General features: G+C 36.7%; 1 protein-coding gene across 18 annotated transcripts in view; it reads right to left on the bottom strand.

Annotated features, from left to right (window-relative positions):
* VPS13B (vacuolar protein sorting 13 homolog B) overlaps window positions 1-20,918 on the bottom strand; it is an 861,798-nt gene that overhangs the window by 277,381 nt on the left and 563,499 nt on the right. For all 18 annotated transcript variants that reach the window (XM_054657406.2, XM_063816458.1, XM_024345440.3 and 15 more), the window contains 2 exons: window positions 20,302-20,428; window positions 18,451-18,594 (listed from right to left, as the gene is read on the bottom strand). In XM_054657406.2, the coding sequence (XP_054513381.1) occupies window positions 18,451-18,594; window positions 20,302-20,428 (271 nt within the window). The remainder of the gene's footprint in view (window positions 1-18,450; window positions 18,595-20,301; window positions 20,429-20,918) is intronic.

The raw sequence follows: 20,918 nt of genomic DNA, 5'->3' as shown, positions 1-20,918 counted from the left end.
AAACATTGTGGTCCAGTGTAAGAGGGTTCCAATTTTTCCACATCCTTGTCGAAACTTGTTATTATTAGACTTTTTTTGACTGTAGCCATCCTAGTCAGTGTGGTGTTTTCTTGTGGCTTTGATTTGCATTTCCTAGATGGTTCATAATACTGAGCAACTTTTCATGTGCTTATTGGTTATTTCTACATCATCTTTGGGGAAATGTTTATTAAGATTCTTTGAGCCCATTTAAAAATTGGGTTATTTGCATTTTTATTACTGAGTTATAAGAGTCCTTTTTACAGTCTAGATAGAAGTCCCTTATCAAATATATGATTAGCAAATATTTTCTCCCATTCTGCAAATATATGATTAGCAAATATTTTCTCTGATTCTATGGGTTGTCTTTTCACTTTCTGGGTGATGTCCTTTGAAGCACAAAAGCTTCAGGGTTTTTAAAGTTCCATTTATCTATTCTTTTTCTTTTTGGTTTTTGTGATTTGGTGTCATATCTAAAAAAACACTGCTTAATCAAACATCATGAACATTTTCACCTATAGCTTCTTCAAGGATTTTTATAGTTTTAGCTCTTTATATTTAGGTCTTTGATCCATTTTGAGTTACATATGATATGATTTAGGCATTTTCCTTCATTCTTTTGCATGGGAATATCCAGTCATCCTAGCATTATTCCTTGAAAATACTATTCTTTCCTCCACTGAATGATCTAGACTACCTTGTCAAAAATCAATTGACCATAAACAGGAGAGTTAGTACCTGAACTCTCAATTCTATTTCATTGATCCATATGTCTATCCTTATGCGAGTATCATATTGTCTTGATTGCTGTTGCTTTGTCATACATTGTTATATTAATGAAAGTTTAACATTTTTCATCTATATGTAACCCCCAACAAATAGTTCAAAAAAATATAGGGCACTCAATATAGGATTGACTTTTGAAGCTCTCAACAATTTTAGAGGGTCATATATGGGTCACTAACCATACAGAGCTTATGAAGAGAAACACTGGGAATAATGAATCTTTGAGGAGAAAATGCAAGTATCTTTCAATGCAGCTTTAACAGTTGCTTCATCTCTTGCAAAGAGCTAAAATTTCAGCAATGATTAATTTGACAGTGACCCATTAATAACCGTCCTAACTGATTTCATGAAGATTGGTTATGTAAACCTTTCCTATGGCTGAGAAAAGTCAACAGTGAATCCTGAGTGAAAAGAGCAAGGTGAGCAGAGCAAAGCAGTGGGATACACACATCCTTCTGTTAGTCTGCCACCTGAAAAAAACCCCAGTGCTTACAGAAGCATCTCACTATCAACTGTAGTTTCAGCAAGATCTCATTTACCTGAGGAATAAGCTGCTGGAGCAAACTGTGTTATCAACTGGACAGAAGTCTATGGAACAGACACCCTTTCAAAGCCTGCCAGATGATAAATAGGACATTGGAGCATAATATTACATCATTCTTTTATCCAATCAAGCTCAAAAACATTAAGCAATAATCATATATGCTCTATAATCAAGCAAACCGGAGAAGGATCTTGGGCAAGATATAATATAGTAGATAGAAAAAGAGATGAAAATTAACGATCTCTAGATGAGATGACAATGATGGTGATGGCTTTTATTGAGTTCTTATTATATAACAATCACTATGGAAAATGCTTAAGAAACAGCTTCCCAATTAATCTCTACAACAACCCCATTGGGGAAGACTATTATTATCTCAATTTTGCAGATGATTAAATTGAAGCTCACATGAATTAAAGTAACATGTCCAAGGCCACACAGAAAGTAAACACAGGAGATGGGATTTATTGCCGGACTCCAACAACAAAGCTCAAGTTCTTGACCACTATGTTTTCTTTCTTACATGTCCCCCGAGACTCATATCCTGAGAAAAATCAACAAACAGACCTTATCTGCAACAATTCTCTCCATTCTCTCTTAACTCCCCTGATGCAAAAGAAAAGCATTTTTTTTTTCCTTTAACGTTTAAGTTCAGTGGTACATGTGCAGGATGTGCAGGTTTGTCACATAGGTAAATCTGTGCCATGGTGGTTTCCTGCACAGATCATCCCATCACCTAGGTATTAGGTGCAGCATCCATTAGCTATTCTTCCTGATATTCTCCATCTCTCCACCCCTCCCTCACCCCTCCACCCATGGACCTCAGTGTGTGTTGTTCCCCAACCTGTGTCCATGTGTTCTCATCATTCAGCTCCCACTGATAAGTGAGAACATGTGGTGTTTGGTTTTCTATTCTTGTATTAGTTTGCTGAGCATAATGGCTTTAAACTCCATCCATGTCCCTGCACAGTACACGATCTTGTTCCTTTTATGGCTGCACACTATTCCATGGTGTATACTTACCACATTTTCTTTATCCAGTCTATCATTGATGGGCATTTAGGTTGATTCCATGTCTTTGCTATTGTGAATAGTGCTGCAATGAACATATACGTGCATGTATCTTTATAACAGAAGGATTTATATTCCTTTGGGTATATAACCAGTAATGCAATTGCTGGGTCAAATGGTGTTTCTGCCTCTAGGTCTTTGAAGAATCACCACACTGTCTCACACAATGGTTGAATTTATACTCCCACTCAACAGTGTAAAAGCATTCCTTTTTTCTCCGTAACCTTGCAAGCATCTGTTGTTTTTTGACTTTTTAAGAATAGCCATTCTGACTGGTGTGAGATGGTATCTCATTGTGGTTTTGATTTGCCTTTCTCTAATGATCAGTGATCCTGAGCTTTTTTTCATGTTCCTTGACCACATGTATGTCTTATTTTGAGAAGTATCTGTCCACGTCTTTGGCCCACTTTTTAATGGGGTTGTTTTTTTTCTTGTAAATTTGGTTAAGTTCCTTGTAGACTCTGGATATTAGACCTTTGTCAGATGGTTAGTTTGCAAAATTTTTCTCCCATTTTGTAGGTTGTCTGTTCACTCTGATGATAGTTTCTATTGCTGTGCAGAAGTTCCTTAGTTTAATTAGATCCCATTTGTCAGTTTTTGCTTTTGTTGGGTTACTTTCGGCATCTTCGTCATGAAATCTTTGCCCATGCCTATGTCCTGAATGGTACTGCCTAGATTTTCTTCTAGGGTTTTTACAGTTTGGGGTTTTACATTTTAGTCTTTAATCCATCTTGGGTTAACTTTTGCATATGGTATAAGGAAGGGGTACAGTTTCAATTTTCTGCATATGGCTAGCCAGCACTCCCAGCACCATTTATTAAACAGAGAGTCCTTTCCCTATTGCTTGTTGTTGTCAGGTTTGTCAAAGATCAGATGGTTGTAGGTGTGCAGTCTTATTTCTCAGTTCTCTATTCTGTTTCATTGGTCTATGTATCTGTTTTTGTATCAGTACCATGCTGTTTTGGTTACTGTAGCCTTATAGCATAGTTTGAAGTCTGGTAGTGTGATGCCTCCAGCTTTGTTCTTTTTGCTTAGAATTATCTTGGCTATTCAGGCTCTGTTTTGGTTCCATTTGAATTTTAAAAAAGTTTTTTTCTAACAAACAGAAAGGAATAGCAACAACGTCAACAAAAAGGACATCCATACCAAAACCCCATCTGTGGGTCGCCAGCATCAAAGACCAAAGGTAGATAAAACCACAAAGATGGGGAGAAACCAGAGCAGAAAAGCTGAAAATCCTAAAAACCAGAGCGCCCGTTCTACTCCAAAGGATCATAGCTCCTCACCAGCAATGGAACAAAGCAGGACAGAGAATGACTTTGACGAGCTGACAGAAGTAGGCTTCAGAAAGCTGGTAATGACAAACATCTCCAAGCTACGGGAGGATGTTCGAATGCATCGCAAGGAAGCTAAAAACCTTGAAAAAAGATTAGATGAATGGCTAACTAGAATAAACAGTGTAGAGAAGACCTTAAATGACCTGATGGAGCTGAAAACCATGGCATGAGAGCTACGTGACACATGCACAAGCTTCAGTAGCCGATTCAATCAAGTGGAAGAAAGGGTATCAGTGATTGAAGATAGAGAAAAAAGAGAAAAGAAAAGAAAAAAGCCTCCAAGAAATATGGGACTAAGTGAAAAGACCAAATCTATGTTTGATTGGTGTACCTGAAAATGACGAGAATGGAACCAAGCTGGAAAACACTCTTCAGGATATTATCCAGGAGAACTTCCCCAACCTAGCAAGGCAGGCCAACATTCAAATTCAGGAAATACAGAGAACACCACAAAGATACTCCTCGAGAAGAGCAACCCCAAGAAACATAATTGTGAGATTCACTAAGGTTGAAATGAAGGAAAAAATGCTGAGGGCAGCCAGAAAGAAAGGTCGGGTTACCCACAAAGCGAAGCCCATCAGACTAACAGCTGATCTCTCGGCAGAAACCCTGCAAGTCAGAAGAGAGTGGGGGCCAATATTCAACATTCTTAAAGAAAAGAATTTTCAACCCAGAATTTCATATCCAGCCAAACTAAGCTTCATAAGTGAAGGAGAAATAAAATCCTTTACAGACAAGCAAATGCTGAGAGATTTTGTCACCACCAGATCTGCCTGACAAGAGCTCCTGAAGGAAGCACGAAACATGGAAAGGAACAACTGGTACCAGCCACCACGAAAACATGCCAAATAGTAAAGACCATCGATGCTATGAAGAAACTGCATCATTTAACGGGCAAAATAACCAGCAAACATCATAATGACAGGATCAAATTCACACATAACAATATTAACCTTAAATGTAAACGGGCTAAACGCCCCAATTAAAAGACACAAACTGGCAAATTGGATAAAGAGTCAAGACCCGTCAATGTGCTGGATTCATCAGGAGACCCATCTCAAATGCAGAGACAAACATAGACTCAAAATAAAGGGATGGAGGAAGATCTACCAAGCAAATGGAAAGCAAAAAAAAAAAAAAAAAAAAAAAAAAAAGCAGCGGTTGCAATCCTAGTCTCTGATAAAACAGACTTTAAACCAACAAAGATCAAAGAGACAAAGAAGGCCATTACATAATGGTAAAGGGATCAATTCAACAAGAAGAGCTAACTATACTAAATATATATACACCCAACACATGAGCACCAAGATTCATAAAGCAAGTCCTCAGAGGCATAAAAAGAGACTTAGACTCCCACACAATAACAATGGGAGACTTTAACACCCCACTATCAATATTAGAGAGATCAATGAGACAGAAGGTTAACGAGGATATCCAGGACCAGAACTCAGCTCTGCAACAAGCAGACCTAATAGACATCTACATAACTCCTCACCCCAAATCAACCAAATATACATTATTCTCAGCATCGCATCACACTTATTCTAAAATTAACCACATAATTGGAAGTAAAGCACCCCTCAGCAAATGTAAAAGAACAGAAATCACAACAAACTGTTTCTCAGACCACAGTGCAATCAAATTAGAACTCAGGATTAAGAAACTCACTCAAAACCACAGAACTACATGGAAACTGAACAACTTGCTCCTGAATGACTACTTGGTAAATAACGAAATGAAGGCAGAAATAAAGATGTTCTTTGAAACCAATGAGAACAAAGACACAATGTACCAGAATCTCTGGGACACATTTAAAGCAGTGTGTAGAGGGAAATTTATAGCACTAAATGCCCACAAGAGAAATCAGGAAAGATCTAAAATTGACACCCTAACGTGACAATTAAAAGAATTAGAGAAGCAAGAGCAAACAAATTCAAAAGCTACCAGAAGGCAAGAAACAACTAAGATCAGAGCAGAACTGAAAGAGACCGAGACACAAAAAACCCTTCAAAAAATCAATGAACCCAGAAGCTAGTTTTTTGAAAAGATCAACAAAATTGATAGACTGCTAGCAAGACTAATAAAGAAAAGAGAGAAGAATCAAATAGATGCAATAAAAAAATGATAAAGGTGATATCACCACTGATCCCACAGAAATAGAAACCACCATGAGAGCATACTATAAACACCTCTATGCAAATGACCTAGGAGATCTAGAAGAAATGGATAAATTCCTGGACTTATACACTCTTCCAAGACTAAACCAGGAAGAAGCTGAATCTCTGAATAGACCAATAACAGGCTCTGAAATTGAGGCAGTAATTAATAGCCTACCAACCAAAAAAAGTCCAGGACCAGACGGATTCACAGACAAATTCTATCAGAGGTAGAAAGAGGAGCTGGGAACATTCCTTCTGAAACTATTCCAATCAACAGAAAAAGAGGGAATCCTCCCTAACTCATTTTATGAGGCCAACATCATCCTGATACCAAAGCCTGGCAGAGACACAATAAAAAAAGAGAATTTTAGACCAATATCCCTGATGAACATTGATGCGAAAATCCTCAATACCATTTGACCCAGCCATCCCATTACTGGGTATATACCCAAAGGATTATAAATCATGCTGCTATAAAGACACAGGCACATGTATGTTTATAGCGGCACTATTCGCAATAGCAAAGACTTGGAACCAACCGAAATGTCCAACAACGATAGACTGGATTAAGAAAATGTGGCACATATACACCATGGAATCCTATGCAGCCATAAAAAAGGATGAGTTCATGTCCTTTGTAGGGACATGGATGAAACTGGAAACCATCATTCTCAGAAAACTATCGCAATGACAAAAAACCAAACACCACATGTTCTCACTCATAGGTGGGAACTGAACAATGAGAACACATGGACACAGGAAGGGGAACATCACACACTGGGGACTGTTGTGGGGTTGGGGGAGGGGAGAGGGATAGCATTAGGATATATATCTAATGCTAAATGACAAGTTAATGGGTGCAGCACACCAACATGGCACATATATACACATGTAACAAACCTGCACGTTGTGCACATGTACCCTAAAACCTAAAGTATAATAATAATAAAAAAATACTGGAAAATCAAATCTAGCAGCACATCAAAAAGCTTATCCACCATGATCAAGTCTGCTTCATCCCTGGGATGCAAGGCTGGTTCAACATATGCAAATCAATAAACATAATCCATCACATAAACAGAACCAATGACAAAAACCACATGATTATCTCCATAGATACAGAAAAGGTCTTCAACAAAATTCAACAGCCCTTCATGCTAAACACTCTCAAGAAACTAGGTATTGATGGAATATATCTCAAAATAATAAGAGCTATTTATGATAAACCCACAGCCAAAATCATACTGAATGGGCAAAAACTGGAAGCATTTCCTTTGAAAACCAGCACAAGACAAGGATGCCCTCTCTCACCACTCCTATTCAACATAGTGTTGGAAGTTCTGGCCAAGGCAATCAGGCAAGAGAAAGAAATAAAGGGCATTCAATCAGGAAGTGAGGAAGTCAAATTGTCCCTGTTTGCAGATGACATGACTGTATATTTAGAAAACCCCATCGTCTCAGCCCAAAATCTCCTTAAGCTGATAAGCAACTTCAGCAAAGTCTCAGGATACAAAATCAATGTGCAAAAATCACAAGCATTCCTATACAATATTAACAAACAGAGTGCCAAATCATGAGTGAACTCCCATTCACAGTTGCTACAAAGAGAATAAAATACCTAGGAATACAACATAGAAAGGATCTGAAGGACCTCTTCAAGCAGAACTACAAACCACTGCTAAACAAAATAAAAGAGGACACAAACAAATGGAAGAACATTCCATGCTCATGGATAGAAGAATCAATATCGTGAAAATGGCCATACTGTCCAAAGTAATTTGTAGATTCAATGACATCCCCATCAAGCTACCAATGACTTTCTTCACAGAATTGGAAAAAACTACTTTAAAGTTCATATGGAACCAAAAAAGAGCCCTCATTGCCAAGACAATCCTAAGCAAAAAGAACAAAGCTGGAGGCATCATGCTACCTGACTTCAAACTATACTACAAGGCTACAGTAACCAAAACAGCATGGTACTGGTACCAAAACAGATAGTCCAATGGAACAGAAAAGAGCCCTCAGAAATAATACCACACACCTACAACCATCTGATCTTTGACAAACCTGACAAAAACAAGAAATGGGGAAAGGATTCCCTATTTAATAAATGGTGCTGGGAAAACTGGCTAACCATATGTAGAAAGCTGAAACTAGATCCCTTCCTTACACCTTATACAAAAATTAATTCAAGATGGATTAAAGACTTAAACGTTAGACCTAAAACCATAAAAACCCTAGAAGAAAACCTAGGCAATACCATTCAGGACACAGGCATGGGCAAGGACTTCATGACTAAAATACCAAAAGCAATGACAACAAAAGCCAAAATAGACAAATGGGATCTAATTAAACTAAAGGGCTTCTGCACAGCAAAAGAAACTACCATCAGAGTGAACAGGCAACCTACAGAACGGGAGAAAATTTTTGCAATCTACCCATCTGACAAAGGGCTAATATCCAATATCTACAAAGAACTTAAACAAATTTACAAGAAAAAAATCAAACAACCACATCAAAAAGTGGGCAAAGGATATGAATAGACACTTTAAAAGAAGACATTTATGCAGCCAACAGACACATGAAAAAATGCTCATCATCACTGGTCATCAAAGAAATACAAATCAAAACCACAATGAGATACCATCTCATGCCAGTTGGAATGGAGATCATTTAAAAGTCAGGAAACAACAGGTGCTGGGGAGGATGTGGAGAAACAGGAACACTTTTACACTGTTGGTGGGAGTATAAACTAGTTGAACCATTGTGGAAGACAGTGTGGCGATTCCTCAAGGATCTAGAACTAGAAATACCATTTGACCCAGCCATCCCATTACTGGGTATATACCCATAGGATTATAAAGCATGCTGCTATAAAGACACATGCACACATATGTTTATTGTGGCACTATTCACAATAGCAAAGACTTGGAACCAACCCAAATGTCCATCAATGATAGATTGGATTAAGAAAATGTGGCACATATACACCATGGAATACTATGCAGCTGTGAAAAAGGATGAGTTCATGTCCTTTGTAGCAACATGGATGAAGCTGGAAACCATCATTCTGAGCAAACTATTGGAAGGACAGAAAACCAAACACTGCATGTTCTCACTCATAGGTGGGAATGGAACAATGAGAACACTTGGACACAGGGCAGGGAACATCACACACCGGGGCCTGTCATTGGGGGATGGGGGAGGGATAGCATTAGGAGTAATACCTAACGTAAATGACGAGTTAATGCGTGCAGCAAACCAACACGGCACATGTATACATATGTAAGAAACCTGCATGTTGTGCACATGTACCCTAGAACTTAAAGTATAAAAAAAAAAGTTTTCTTTTCTAATTCTGGGAAGAGTGTCAATGGTAGTTTAATGGGAATAGCATTCAATCTATTAATTACTTTGGACAGTATGGCCATTTTCACAATATTGATTCTTCCCATCCATGAGCATAGACTGTTTCTTCATTTGTTGTAAAGCACTTTCAAAGATGTGCAAAATAATTGCTCTGTGTTTTAGGGTTTACTGGCCCATCTTTTCCCTCTCCCCACAAAACCACCACTCAAATTTAACATGCATTTGATTAATCTGATTCAGAATCAGCCTTATATTAAAAGTCAGGCCATAACAGAAAAATAGGGGGACAGACAGCAAGACTCATTAAGAACGATTAGACTAGTTGGGAAGACGGGATGACTCAGGTATTAGACATTGCTATGTTGAATCTTCCTCTTCTATAAATGTTTGGGTGCCCTGGACAGTGAGTTAAGTGCATAGATATAGACTGCTGACTGACCCAGTCTAAGCATTTTCTAAAGGGTGGATGGCAAATAAATGAACAGCTCTGAGGCCTTAACTTGGCTTTCTAGCAAGGATTCCATCAGAAAAATCATCTGGATTTAAGAGAAGAAGTTATCAGGAAGAAATTTAAGAATCAGGAACCTATACTGTTTTAAGAAAACAGAAATCCCGTTTTAACAAACAGGAAGCTATGCTTTCCTCATCCAATGGAAAACAGCTTAATATGGCATCAAGCTTATACCCTCTCCTGTTTCTGTCAAACTCTGAGGATACTTGAGGTTTTCTGGTTGTGTCCACTGAAAAGAGGAGTGGGGAGTGCAAGAAGGCTCACAGAGGGCAGCAGGAGGCTAAGTAGAGTTTCACTCTCATGTGGGCTAATGAATGATAATGAATCAATTAAATAACACAATTTCTGAAGTACCTGACAGTTCTAAGAGTCTCTCATTCTGTAAGAGGACCTCCATATGATCAGTTTTTGCTTATAAAGTTAAACATAGTAAGGGATTGGAAGCATACTGGGTGAAATTAACTACTCCAACTAGAACTTCCAGTACAATGTTAAATAGAAGTGATGTAAGCAGACATTCTTGTCTTATTGTTGATTTCAGGGGGAAAGTATCTAGTCTTTTATCATCAACTATGATGATAATTGTGAGTTTTTCATAACTGTGATTTATCAAGTTGAGTAAGCTCCCTTCTATTTCTAGTTTGTTGCATGTTTTTATTATGAAAGGGTATTGGATTTTGTCAAAAAATTTTTTTCACTTATTGAGATAATCATATGACTTAAAAAATTCTACCGATATAGTGCTTTACGTTAATTGATTTTCAGATATTAAACCAACCTTGCATTTCTGGGTAATCCCATGTGGCCATAGTGTATAATTCATTCTATGTTGCTGGATTCAGTTTGCTAGCATTTTGTTGAGGATTGTTGCATCCATATTCTCCAGAGGTATTAGTCTGCAGTTTTCATTTTTTATGTTTTATTGAATGCCACTTCAAATCCTTTGCCAAAAAAGACTAAGCATAACAAATTTCATTAAAATACCATTTCTTCTATGTCATACCATTCATTCAAGTCTATAAACTTTGGTTCCCAACTGCTCGTGATAAAATACACACTTCTTAGTGTATCTTCCATTATTTCCCTGCACAGTTCCTTCACTCTAGAAAGATTAATTTTTTTCACTGTCCTACCAAAAAATCCTAATGCTTAGAAACCTCCACGTCTTTATTCATGCTATTTCTCCATGTTGAAACTATTTTTTATTGATGGCAAATTTAATGTATACTCCCTTACTGCTTCTCTTCTCTAACAACCAACATCCTTAATCTAAATGAAGTTTAGGCTTGTAAGAAAGATTAAATCAGTTACAGAAAATGTAAAGCTATATAATCTCTGCACACGAGTAGGTGTATTTATATTTTGAGGTAGTTCCAAATATTTATTATTGTCTGTCTTCCCTACTAAATATATGTGCATTAGACATGAAAACAGAAATGTTACCTCTTTTGTTTAATGCTGTCACCCTAGTATCCATAATAGTATTTGACGCATAGGAGGCATTCAATATTTATTGAATAAATAAATAGGCTACTCTTTTCTATGTATTCCACTTCTCCATGAAGCTAGATCATTGATCACCTGGCCTAAAGCCTTCTCTTTCTTCCCTGGACTCATAAGTCTAATTTTCCATAGAGTATATTTAACACTTTTCATATACTGCTCTGAGTTCTTAGTTATCATTCCATTTGTCTATGCTTTACTTCTCAACCAGATTATAAAAGCCTAGAGGGCAGAGACCATAGTGTACTTATTTTTCAAACCTCTGTCAGACTGTAGCCAGTGTATCTGGCATATAGTAAGCTCTCAATGAACAATGCCTAATAAGACTAGCGTAGACAGTTTACTGGAGCCTGAGGAAAACTTAATGCATTTACTGGATTTCTGGCAAAGAAATCTATAGGGATAAACATCATCGGGGCTGAAAATTTTAAAATTTTATTGTCTTCTTGATGTCTTACATCTACTTTGAGGCAACTGTGGTGTTTTCCTGTCTCAGCACAAGCTTGTTTATCAGGAGAAAATTACACTAATTTTAACGTTGAGAAGGCCTAACTAAAATTGTGACAGATGTGAGAGTTCAATGTACCTAAGAAATCCTTCCCTTGGAGAAGATAGGCAGTAAAATACTTAATATCTTTTCCAGGCCTAGATTTTAAGAAATTTGAGGTATTCCGTCACAGCCCCTCTTGTCCTTTTAAGGCTCTGCTTGAATCCATATTTTATTGGAGTCTGTGTTTATTGCCTGGTTACAAGTGGTCTATCCCGGTGCCTCTGAAAGGAAACAAAATACTCAGCATAGCAACACCAATAGGAGGTCACCCTATGCATATCGTCCAAAATTCCCATCTCCTTTCCTAAATACAGAAATATGTAGCCTCTGATCTGGCTTTTTCCATTCATGACTACCTCAAGAGAGTAAGCAGCAAGACCGACCAGAAAATCGACATACTCCTTCATGCCAGTCTCAGTTTCCTCTCTCAAACCCCCCTTTACCCACATACATTTTGGTTATTCATTTCCTCTATATCCCTCATCTTACCTGAAATTCTATTCCAGAAGACATCTGTTATTACGCAACCACACAATTAAAGTCCCTTTCCTTCTTCTTTACCTTCAAGTTCCTATTTCTAATTATTTCTGACAATCCTTAGTTTGGTCAAGAATGTCTTGGAGAATTTTTCACTTTCGACTAAAAGACAAGAATTTCTATGCCTAAAATGAAGCACAACTACAAAACTGATTATTTCTAAGTTAAAACAGTAAAATACCACCCCAAACAACCTCTACCATCACTTCACATGGCATAAGCTCAATGACAGTTCATAGCAAAAAAGCCCAATGCATTATTTTCTATTTCATAAAAAACTTTAAATATCCAAGTAGATATTAGCCAGACAACATTTTTCTATACTATTATACTTTTTAATGTAGTAAATAATAATACTTAATATTTTAGAATGATAGAATAAAGATATTGGTCAATTTACTAATTTATATTAATAGAAGAACACATTATTTTATTGTTCCCTAGATTTTCTCTAACATTCTTTACAGCAACCTCAAATCACAATCTTCTCTCATCTGGCTGTTTTATGCCAAGTGTGCAGCAGGTCTAGAGAACTAACAGTCCCAGAACAGAGAAGGCAGAAAAAGAACTTCAGGAAAAATGGCTCTGGGGGGAAAAGCAGAGGTGATGCTATTCGATAAGATTTACAGTGTGAAAAATTAAATTGCGAGGAACTATGGTAGAGCCACTGATGGGAATGGGGTGTGCATTAGTGAGAGGGAAGACAGAGATTTTTTAAAAACTGAGTAAATAGAAAATGTAGCAATGAGTGGCCAGGCGCAGTGGCTCACGCCTGTAATCCCAGAACTTTGGGAGGCCAAGGCGGGCGGATCACCAGGTCAGGAGATCGAGACCATCCTGGCTAACACGGTGAAACCCTGTCTCTCCTAAAAATACAAAAAATTAGCCGGGCGTGGTGGCGGGCGCCTCTAGTCCCAGCTACTCGGGAGGCTGAGGCAGGAGAATGGCGTGAACACAGGAGGCGGAGCTTGCAGTGAGCCGAGATTGTGCCACTGCACTCCTGCCTGGGAGACAGAGCGAGACTCCGTCTCAAAAAAAGAAAAAAGAAAAAAAAGAAAATGTGGCAATGAGTAACTTCAATAGTAAAATGACAAGAAATATTATCACACTACATTAATTCACTAAGCAATGAACAATATTTATATCATCTTTATAATGAAAACAATTAAGATTGACAAAAAAGAATATAAGAATACTGGGAAGATGGAAGTGTAGAAAGGAAGTGCAGAAGAGATAGAACCCTTATTAACAACAAATAGCAAGTGAATACGGTAATAGGGAATCAAGATATGATAGGCCATTCAGGTTATTTAGAAATATGGAAATAAATACTTGAAGAAACAGCTTATAAAGAGTGGCTGACTGTTGGGCAGAATGAGGTGAGGGTATCAGGGATTGATGCTACTTTGATGTATTTCATTAGCAAAATTTGGTTGTTAAAATTCATTTACTAATTTGATAAAAATAAAACCATATTATAATAAATAAACTAATGCCCATGATTATATAATTGGGCCTTTATGAGACTAAGACTATCTTGTAAGAAGGTAAAGAACCTTCTGAAGGGTAAACCAATTGTGTCAACCACAGTCCTGTTAAACACTGGTTAAGAAGTCAAGGCTGAGTAGTGGAGCTCTGTTTTGGGAGTAAACTTAGAATTGTAAATTTGGCTTTGGCTGTTAAGGTATCCAAAAGGTTGACTCTCACCTCATGTAAAAGGCAAGGAACTAACATGTAAGAATCCCAAATAACGTGCCTGTTGTACTAGTCCTCTAGAGCCAGATGTCACGGAAACATGAAATATAGAATGGGATGGTGAACTATCGCAGCGAGCTAGATAAGGAAGGAAATGTATTTTGTAATATGGAATGCATTTTGATTTTTGAATATTAAATTTGTTTCTTTTATGTAATTTCTCAGCCTGTCATAACGCAGGTTGAGTATCCTTAATTGGAAAATTCAAAATCCAAAATGCTCCAAAATCTGAAATTTTTTTAGTATTAACATGACATGACTCTCAAAGAAAATGCTCAGGGAAGCATTTCAAATTTTGAGTTTTCAGATAGGGGACTCAACCTGTATGTATAGAGAAATAAGGTTCATTTAAAGGCAGAAACCAAATATTCTGGGAGCTAGAAATCATGGAAATTATAGTACTTGAAGGGGACAGTGAAAATCTAATAGTACGAATACAGGCCCATTGGTCTAGTGGCCTCACCCCATCTAAAACACATTTTTCAGAACAAAAATATTGGAAAATTTTTGTTTAATGTGGGAGACAATTTTCCTAATCCATCATCCAGTCATTTTGGCTGTGAACTGGTAAATTTCATTATGTGTTAGTTGTCTTTTTAATTAAAATTAATATTAAATATTGGTTCTGGCAAGAATCCTCAGATTACGGTTTTCACTTCTAGTTTCAAAGATATGTGCATTTTTCCCCTTTGTTTATTGAATAGATGTTTCCTCCACTAATACATAATCCCCCTATCATATTATACTTTTTTTTTTTTGAGACAGGGTCTCACTTTGTTACCTGGTTGGAGTGCAATGGTGTGATCTTGGCTCACTGCAGCCTCGACCTCCCAGGTTCAAGTGATCCTCCTGCCTCAGCCCTGCAAGTAGCAGAGACTAAAGGCACATGCCACCATGCCTGCCTAATTTGTGTGTGTGTGTGTGTGTGTGTGTGTGTGTGTGTGTGTGTGTGTGTGTTTTGTAGAGATGCAGTTTTGCCACGTTGCCCAGGCTGGTCTTGAACTCCTAAGCTCAAGTGATCTGCCCGCACCTTGGCCTCCCAAGTGATATTATTCTTGAATAATTTTTAATCTTCCTTTTATTTTTTTGAGACAGGGTCTCTTGCTCTATCACCCATGCTGGAGTGGAGTGGCACCATCACACCTCACTTCAGCCTCGACCTCTGGGGCTCAAGTGATCCTCCCACCTCAGACTCCCAAGTAGCTGGGACTACAGGCACACACCACCACATGCAACTAATTTTTAATTTTTTTTTGTTGAAATGGGGTCTCACTATCTTGCCCAGGCTGATTGTGAACTCCTGGGCTCAAGCAATCCGCCCACCTCAGCCTCCCAGTGTTGGACTTACAGGTGTGAGCCACTAGGCACCCAGCCAAAATTAATCTTTCAAATAAATATTGCCAAAGGTTGTCTGAAAATGTTAACACCTTCAAAAAATATACTACATTAGGCCAGGAGTGGTGGCTCACACCTGTAATCCCAGCAGTTTGGGAGGCCAAGGCAGATGGATCCCTTGAGGCCAGGAGTTCAACACCAGCCTGGGCAATATGGTGAAACCTCATCTCTACTAAACAAAAGAAAAGAAAAGAAAAGAAATATATATACATATTTAATGTTATATATATTAATTATACATAATTAAATATACATAATTTCTTCTTATAGAACTATGTTGCATCAACATAGTATCAGATGGTGGACTTAGAACAGATTTGACATTTACTGGTCTATAATTCACAGGGTGCCTTCTAGAAAACCTGATAAATGGGATTCTTATTATTAATCCATAATTCCTATGAAATAGTAGTTGTTTATAATATCAGGATTATATTATATATACTAACATATATATCTTCCTCCATTTTCCCAATAACTTAGCCAGGTTTAATTTTCCTATTTTTCTTTTGTTCTCAAAAGGAATTTTAAAAAAAAATTGTTGGCTAGGCACAGTAGCTCACGCCTGTAATCTCAGCACTTTGGGAGGCTGAGGGGGCCAGATCACCTGATGTCGGGAGTTCAAGACAAGCCTGGCTGACATTGTGAAATCACGTCTCTACTAAAAATACAAAAATTAGCTGGGTATGGTGACACGCACCTGTAATCCCAGCAACCCGGGACGCTGAGGCAGGAGAATTGCTTGAACCCAGGAGGTGGAGATTGCAGTGAGCTGAGATGACACTCTAGTCTGGGCAACAGAGTGAGACTCCGTGTTAAAAAAAAAAAAAAAAAGAAAGAAAGAAAGAAAGAAAGGCCAGGCGCGGTGGCTCACGCCTGTAATCCCAGCACTTTGGGAGGCCAAGGAGGGCAGATCACGAGGTCACGAGTTGGAGACCAGCCTGGCCAACATGGTGAAACCCCATCTCTACTAAAAATACAAAAAAATTAGCTGGGCATGGTGGCAGGCACCTGTAATCCCAGCTACGTGGGAGACTGAGGCAGGAGAATCGTTTGAACCTGAAAGGTGGAAGTTACAGTGAGCTGAGATGGCACTACTGCACTCCAGCCCAGGCGACAGTGCAAGACTCCATCTCAAAAAAAAAAAAAAAAAATTCTGGTAGTGTTGTTGTGAAACCACACTAAAGGCAATCAACTAGCCCTTTCAAAATATACCTTTGACTTATTACGGAGTGTTCTATGTAACTAAAATGTCTTTATATTCATAGACTATCAGATATGAGTTCTGCTAATAATTTAAAAATTGAATCATATTCTTCCAGTGCACTGTAGGTCTTTTCTAAAATACTGAAAGTTTTACAGATATGTCCCACCAGGGTTGGGAAAAGGTCCAAACAGTCCTTTCTCATTATATAGCCTGTATTTTTTAATTGTGATATATATATACATAACATAAAATTTACCATTTTAACCATTTAAAAATGTTCATGTCATCTGTACTTGTAATATGATCTCTAAGAAGAAACACATAGCCACAGATACCTTTTTAAAGCAGAAGAAAACAATGCCTATATAGTTTATGGAATTGTCAGTAATGATTCAACATTCAGGGAAGGATAGTAACTCCGAGTATCCCTTTATTTACTGAAATTGATCCCCCTAAGAGGCATTAAAACTATGTAGATAAATAGTTAATAACCAATTTGCTAAGTTATGTGAATCCTAAAACAATCAGTGATCTGAGAGTTAGATTTCTTTGACAGGAGACATTCATAAAATTGGCACAAATAATATAGGAATGTAATTTACTTTTATCCAACTCAACTTGCTTCAGAGGCCTCATCGAAAATGCATGGGGAAATATTTTTTAATTTGCTTATTTTGATGTCATATAATTACATTTTTATGGATTCCCTAATGTATATTTAAAAACTCAATATTTTGGACAATATGTAGTTCTAAAGTCCTTTTACAATAGATATTGAATAAATAGATATCATGGCTAGTAAAGGATGATTACATTAGAAAATCATTTACAAAAGATAAAAGATTTATCATTTTAAAATAATTTTTTTAAAAATAAAGAAGACTGAAAGAATAATGTCACAGTTATAATACATAATCTGTGGCAGAATGGAAACAGTGCTGACTTGAGACCTAAATTCCTCTTCATTTCCTACCTTCTTACTAAACAGAACTTAAAGCCTTCTTTACAACTCATGACAAAAATAAAAGCAACATCTTTTTCATATATAAACAGTTTGTTCACCTGAGTTTTTATAAAATATTTATTCTAAGTACAGAATGTTAGAGAAATGTGGAAACAAAATGCAAAGAAAATATATCTTGAGAAGAATCTAACGAATAGCTTTCTTTGTTTCTTGCTGACATACTTTGTGGTTACAACACAGGCTTCCAATGAACACTGTATCAAAATTAAAATTCTAGGCAGGCATTCAACTTTTATGATTGTGTCCATTCATTTCCCACTGAGCTTGGGAAACAAATGCTTTACAAGTTATTTATTGAAGATATTCCCATAGTACTCTTAGAAAGTTCACTTCCAAAAGAGGCCTTATTACTGTAATGTATCCGAGTAAATGAAAGCTATACCAGGATTCTCGCATCATACTTTAGAACTTCAGCAGGCTAATAAAATTATGTATAAAACAGAGGTTCCTCTGAGGTCAGTCCACAGCAATTTTGCAAAGATACATGATAAATAAGAGGAATAGAGACCAAACAAATTTCTAAAATAAAGAATATCAATCCAAAATGACTTATGACTATATTTTGAATAAAGTTAAACACAGAATAATTAAGCAGAAAGCAGTCAGCTTAATTATAGTTTTCCTACTGTGAATGTAAAGTTGGAACAAATGCAGTAAGACTGATCAAAATCAGGTAACAGTTACCTCTGCAGCCTTGTTTGATGGTTCCAGTCCAGTCATATTTGCTACTATTAACTGATGTAAGAGTTGAACTTGAGCCACACTTAGGAAGAAGTCCAGGTTTGTGGTTATATTCACTTCTAAGGAATGGCCACACACTAAAATCTCCTGAAGCAAAAACGGTAGAATACAGATAAAGAAACATGATCGCTTTCAGATGATAATTTATCATTCTTACTTATTTGACCTTCACTACTTTGGTGACATTTCCTAGGACTCAAGTTCATACATTAAGGAGAAGAGCAAAAATGGTGAGCACAGCCACTTGACACAATTTAACAGATAAATTTCATATTTATGAGGGCCTGCTGTATGTTGGGCCTTGTGCTAGATATACACAACTAACAATAAGAAGTCTTCACCTTTTCATACCTATTTGACTTTTCCATAACTCAAACTATTATTATTGTTTTCGATATGTAGCAACAATATAATTGTGTAGCATAATCTTGTTCATGAATTCAAACCAACTAATATTTACTGAGCATTTCCTAAGTACTAGGTACGATAGTAGAGTCCTATGAATATCACAAAGAATAATGTCGGCCTTGAAGGGCAACCTGCTCTTGAGGAGGTTATAATCTAGTTGGGCAGACAGATGTAAACAGACAATTTTAGGCAGGCAATTAATTGCTAAGAGCCACAGTATGAATATTCTCCAAAGGATATACTCTAAATGATTTATAAGAAAACGGAGTGTTGAAGCTAAAGACAGCTAGACTAATTAATATCACTTCTTTAAACTGCTAAAATCTTGGCAGCATTGGGTAGATGTCCATAACTTAATTGGTGCTGTTCTGCAAAACCTAGTCACTTGAACATTTATCACTGGAAAACCGTTCAGACAAGGAAAACAGAACAAAACAAAAAACCAATACAATAGTTTCACTTAATAAGTCCTGCCTCTTGTCATGATGTGCATGTGGACAATGTTCAAATGCTTGGAAATGTCCAACAGATCTTCCCCTTATAGTATCATCCAGAGGAATGGATTTAAGGAGACTATGACTAGTCCAAATGCAAATGAGACAGCTTAGAGCAGCTTTTAATAAAGCCATAAAGAACAGCATGTCTGAAATAATTATCCTTTTTTTTTTTTGGTTAAACAATTTTTTCCTCCACAAGTTCTCTGTATTCATTCACTCTAGTTAGAATTCTTATTCTATTCCTCAAGTATTGACAAAAAGGGAAAAAAGTATACCAATTCAGGATTTAAAAAAAATAGTCACCGTAACATTACCCAAGAGCACAAAAATTTGTACTAAAAATAACTTGGCTTTATTGGTGGCATACATCCTGTGAAAACTTGCAAATAATTGATCTTATACTAGTAGGTTAAATAGTATGAATGCAATTGGTAGAATTAGCAGCTAATAATATAAAAACAAGGATAATTTTCATTTTTATAGAAATTTAGCTTCTCAGATTCCTCTTATAATTATTTTTTCTATTGATCAGTTTGAACCTTATAACAATCTAGAGGGCAACAAGAGTAGCTATATATGAGGCAACTAAGGTATGCATAACAATCTGGGTAGCTTGGTTAGCTCCTCTATGCCTCAGTTTTGTCATCTACAAAATACGGATATCAGGAGTAGCAAATAAGATTATTATGAGGACTAAATGAGTTATTACAAGGAAAGCAATAACTGAAGAGTACTACAAAGTGCTCCATAAATGTTAGCTATGATAGTAGCCATTATTATTAATGAGCTAATTTGAAGTCCTATGGGCTGAAACTGTGGCAATCCCTAACAAACAAAGAGGAGCAATTCCATTACTTAGACTAAAATAAAATCAAAATTATGTTCTAACCTCAGTATGCAAATTTTCTGGAGAAACTACTTTGGTGAAAATGACAGCAGGTGCTCCAGTTATTCGGACAGAAAAATCTGTCAAAACGGGGGTCAAAATTGCTCTCCTTTCTTGATGCCTCCGTATGCTAAAAGATAGAGTAAAAGATTATTAGCCATTTCATTATTTTCAAAGACAATTTTCATTAAATTTGTACAGTCTTTGTACTACAAACATGTATGGCAAAATTACATTATTATTTTGAGAGTGCCTATTTGCATATTTTACAGTCATCGTTTCTTAACTTCAATTCCATAAGATTTACAAAAGATGAAAACATCTTGAGAAATTAAGGTGTAATTAAGCAATTTCATATTAGTATCATCCCAGGACTTTTTAACAAATTAATTTTTAAATTTTTACTCCTTTTTGTTCTTGCAGATAGTTTCATATCACTTTTGTTACCACCAATAATCTTACTATTTTTTGGAATAATTTTTAATTTCCTATTTTTAATATCTGACCTTCTATTTGATAACTGCTGTCCTGCTGACCTCATTAGGGTCATAAGCATATCCTTTTAGTCTTTGAATTCTTTTCTTTTTAAGGTCTAAGAATAATGTTAATTCATTTTTTTT

The sequence above is a fragment of the Pan troglodytes genome, chromosome 7 (genome assembly GCF_028858775.2).
Source record: "Pan troglodytes isolate AG18354 chromosome 7, NHGRI_mPanTro3-v2.0_pri, whole genome shotgun sequence".
In the NCBI taxonomy this organism is placed as follows: Eukaryota; Metazoa; Chordata; class Mammalia; order Primates; family Hominidae; genus Pan; species Pan troglodytes.
Note: the sequence above shows the minus strand (reverse complement) of the source record. Positions and strands in the feature narration are given on the sequence as shown.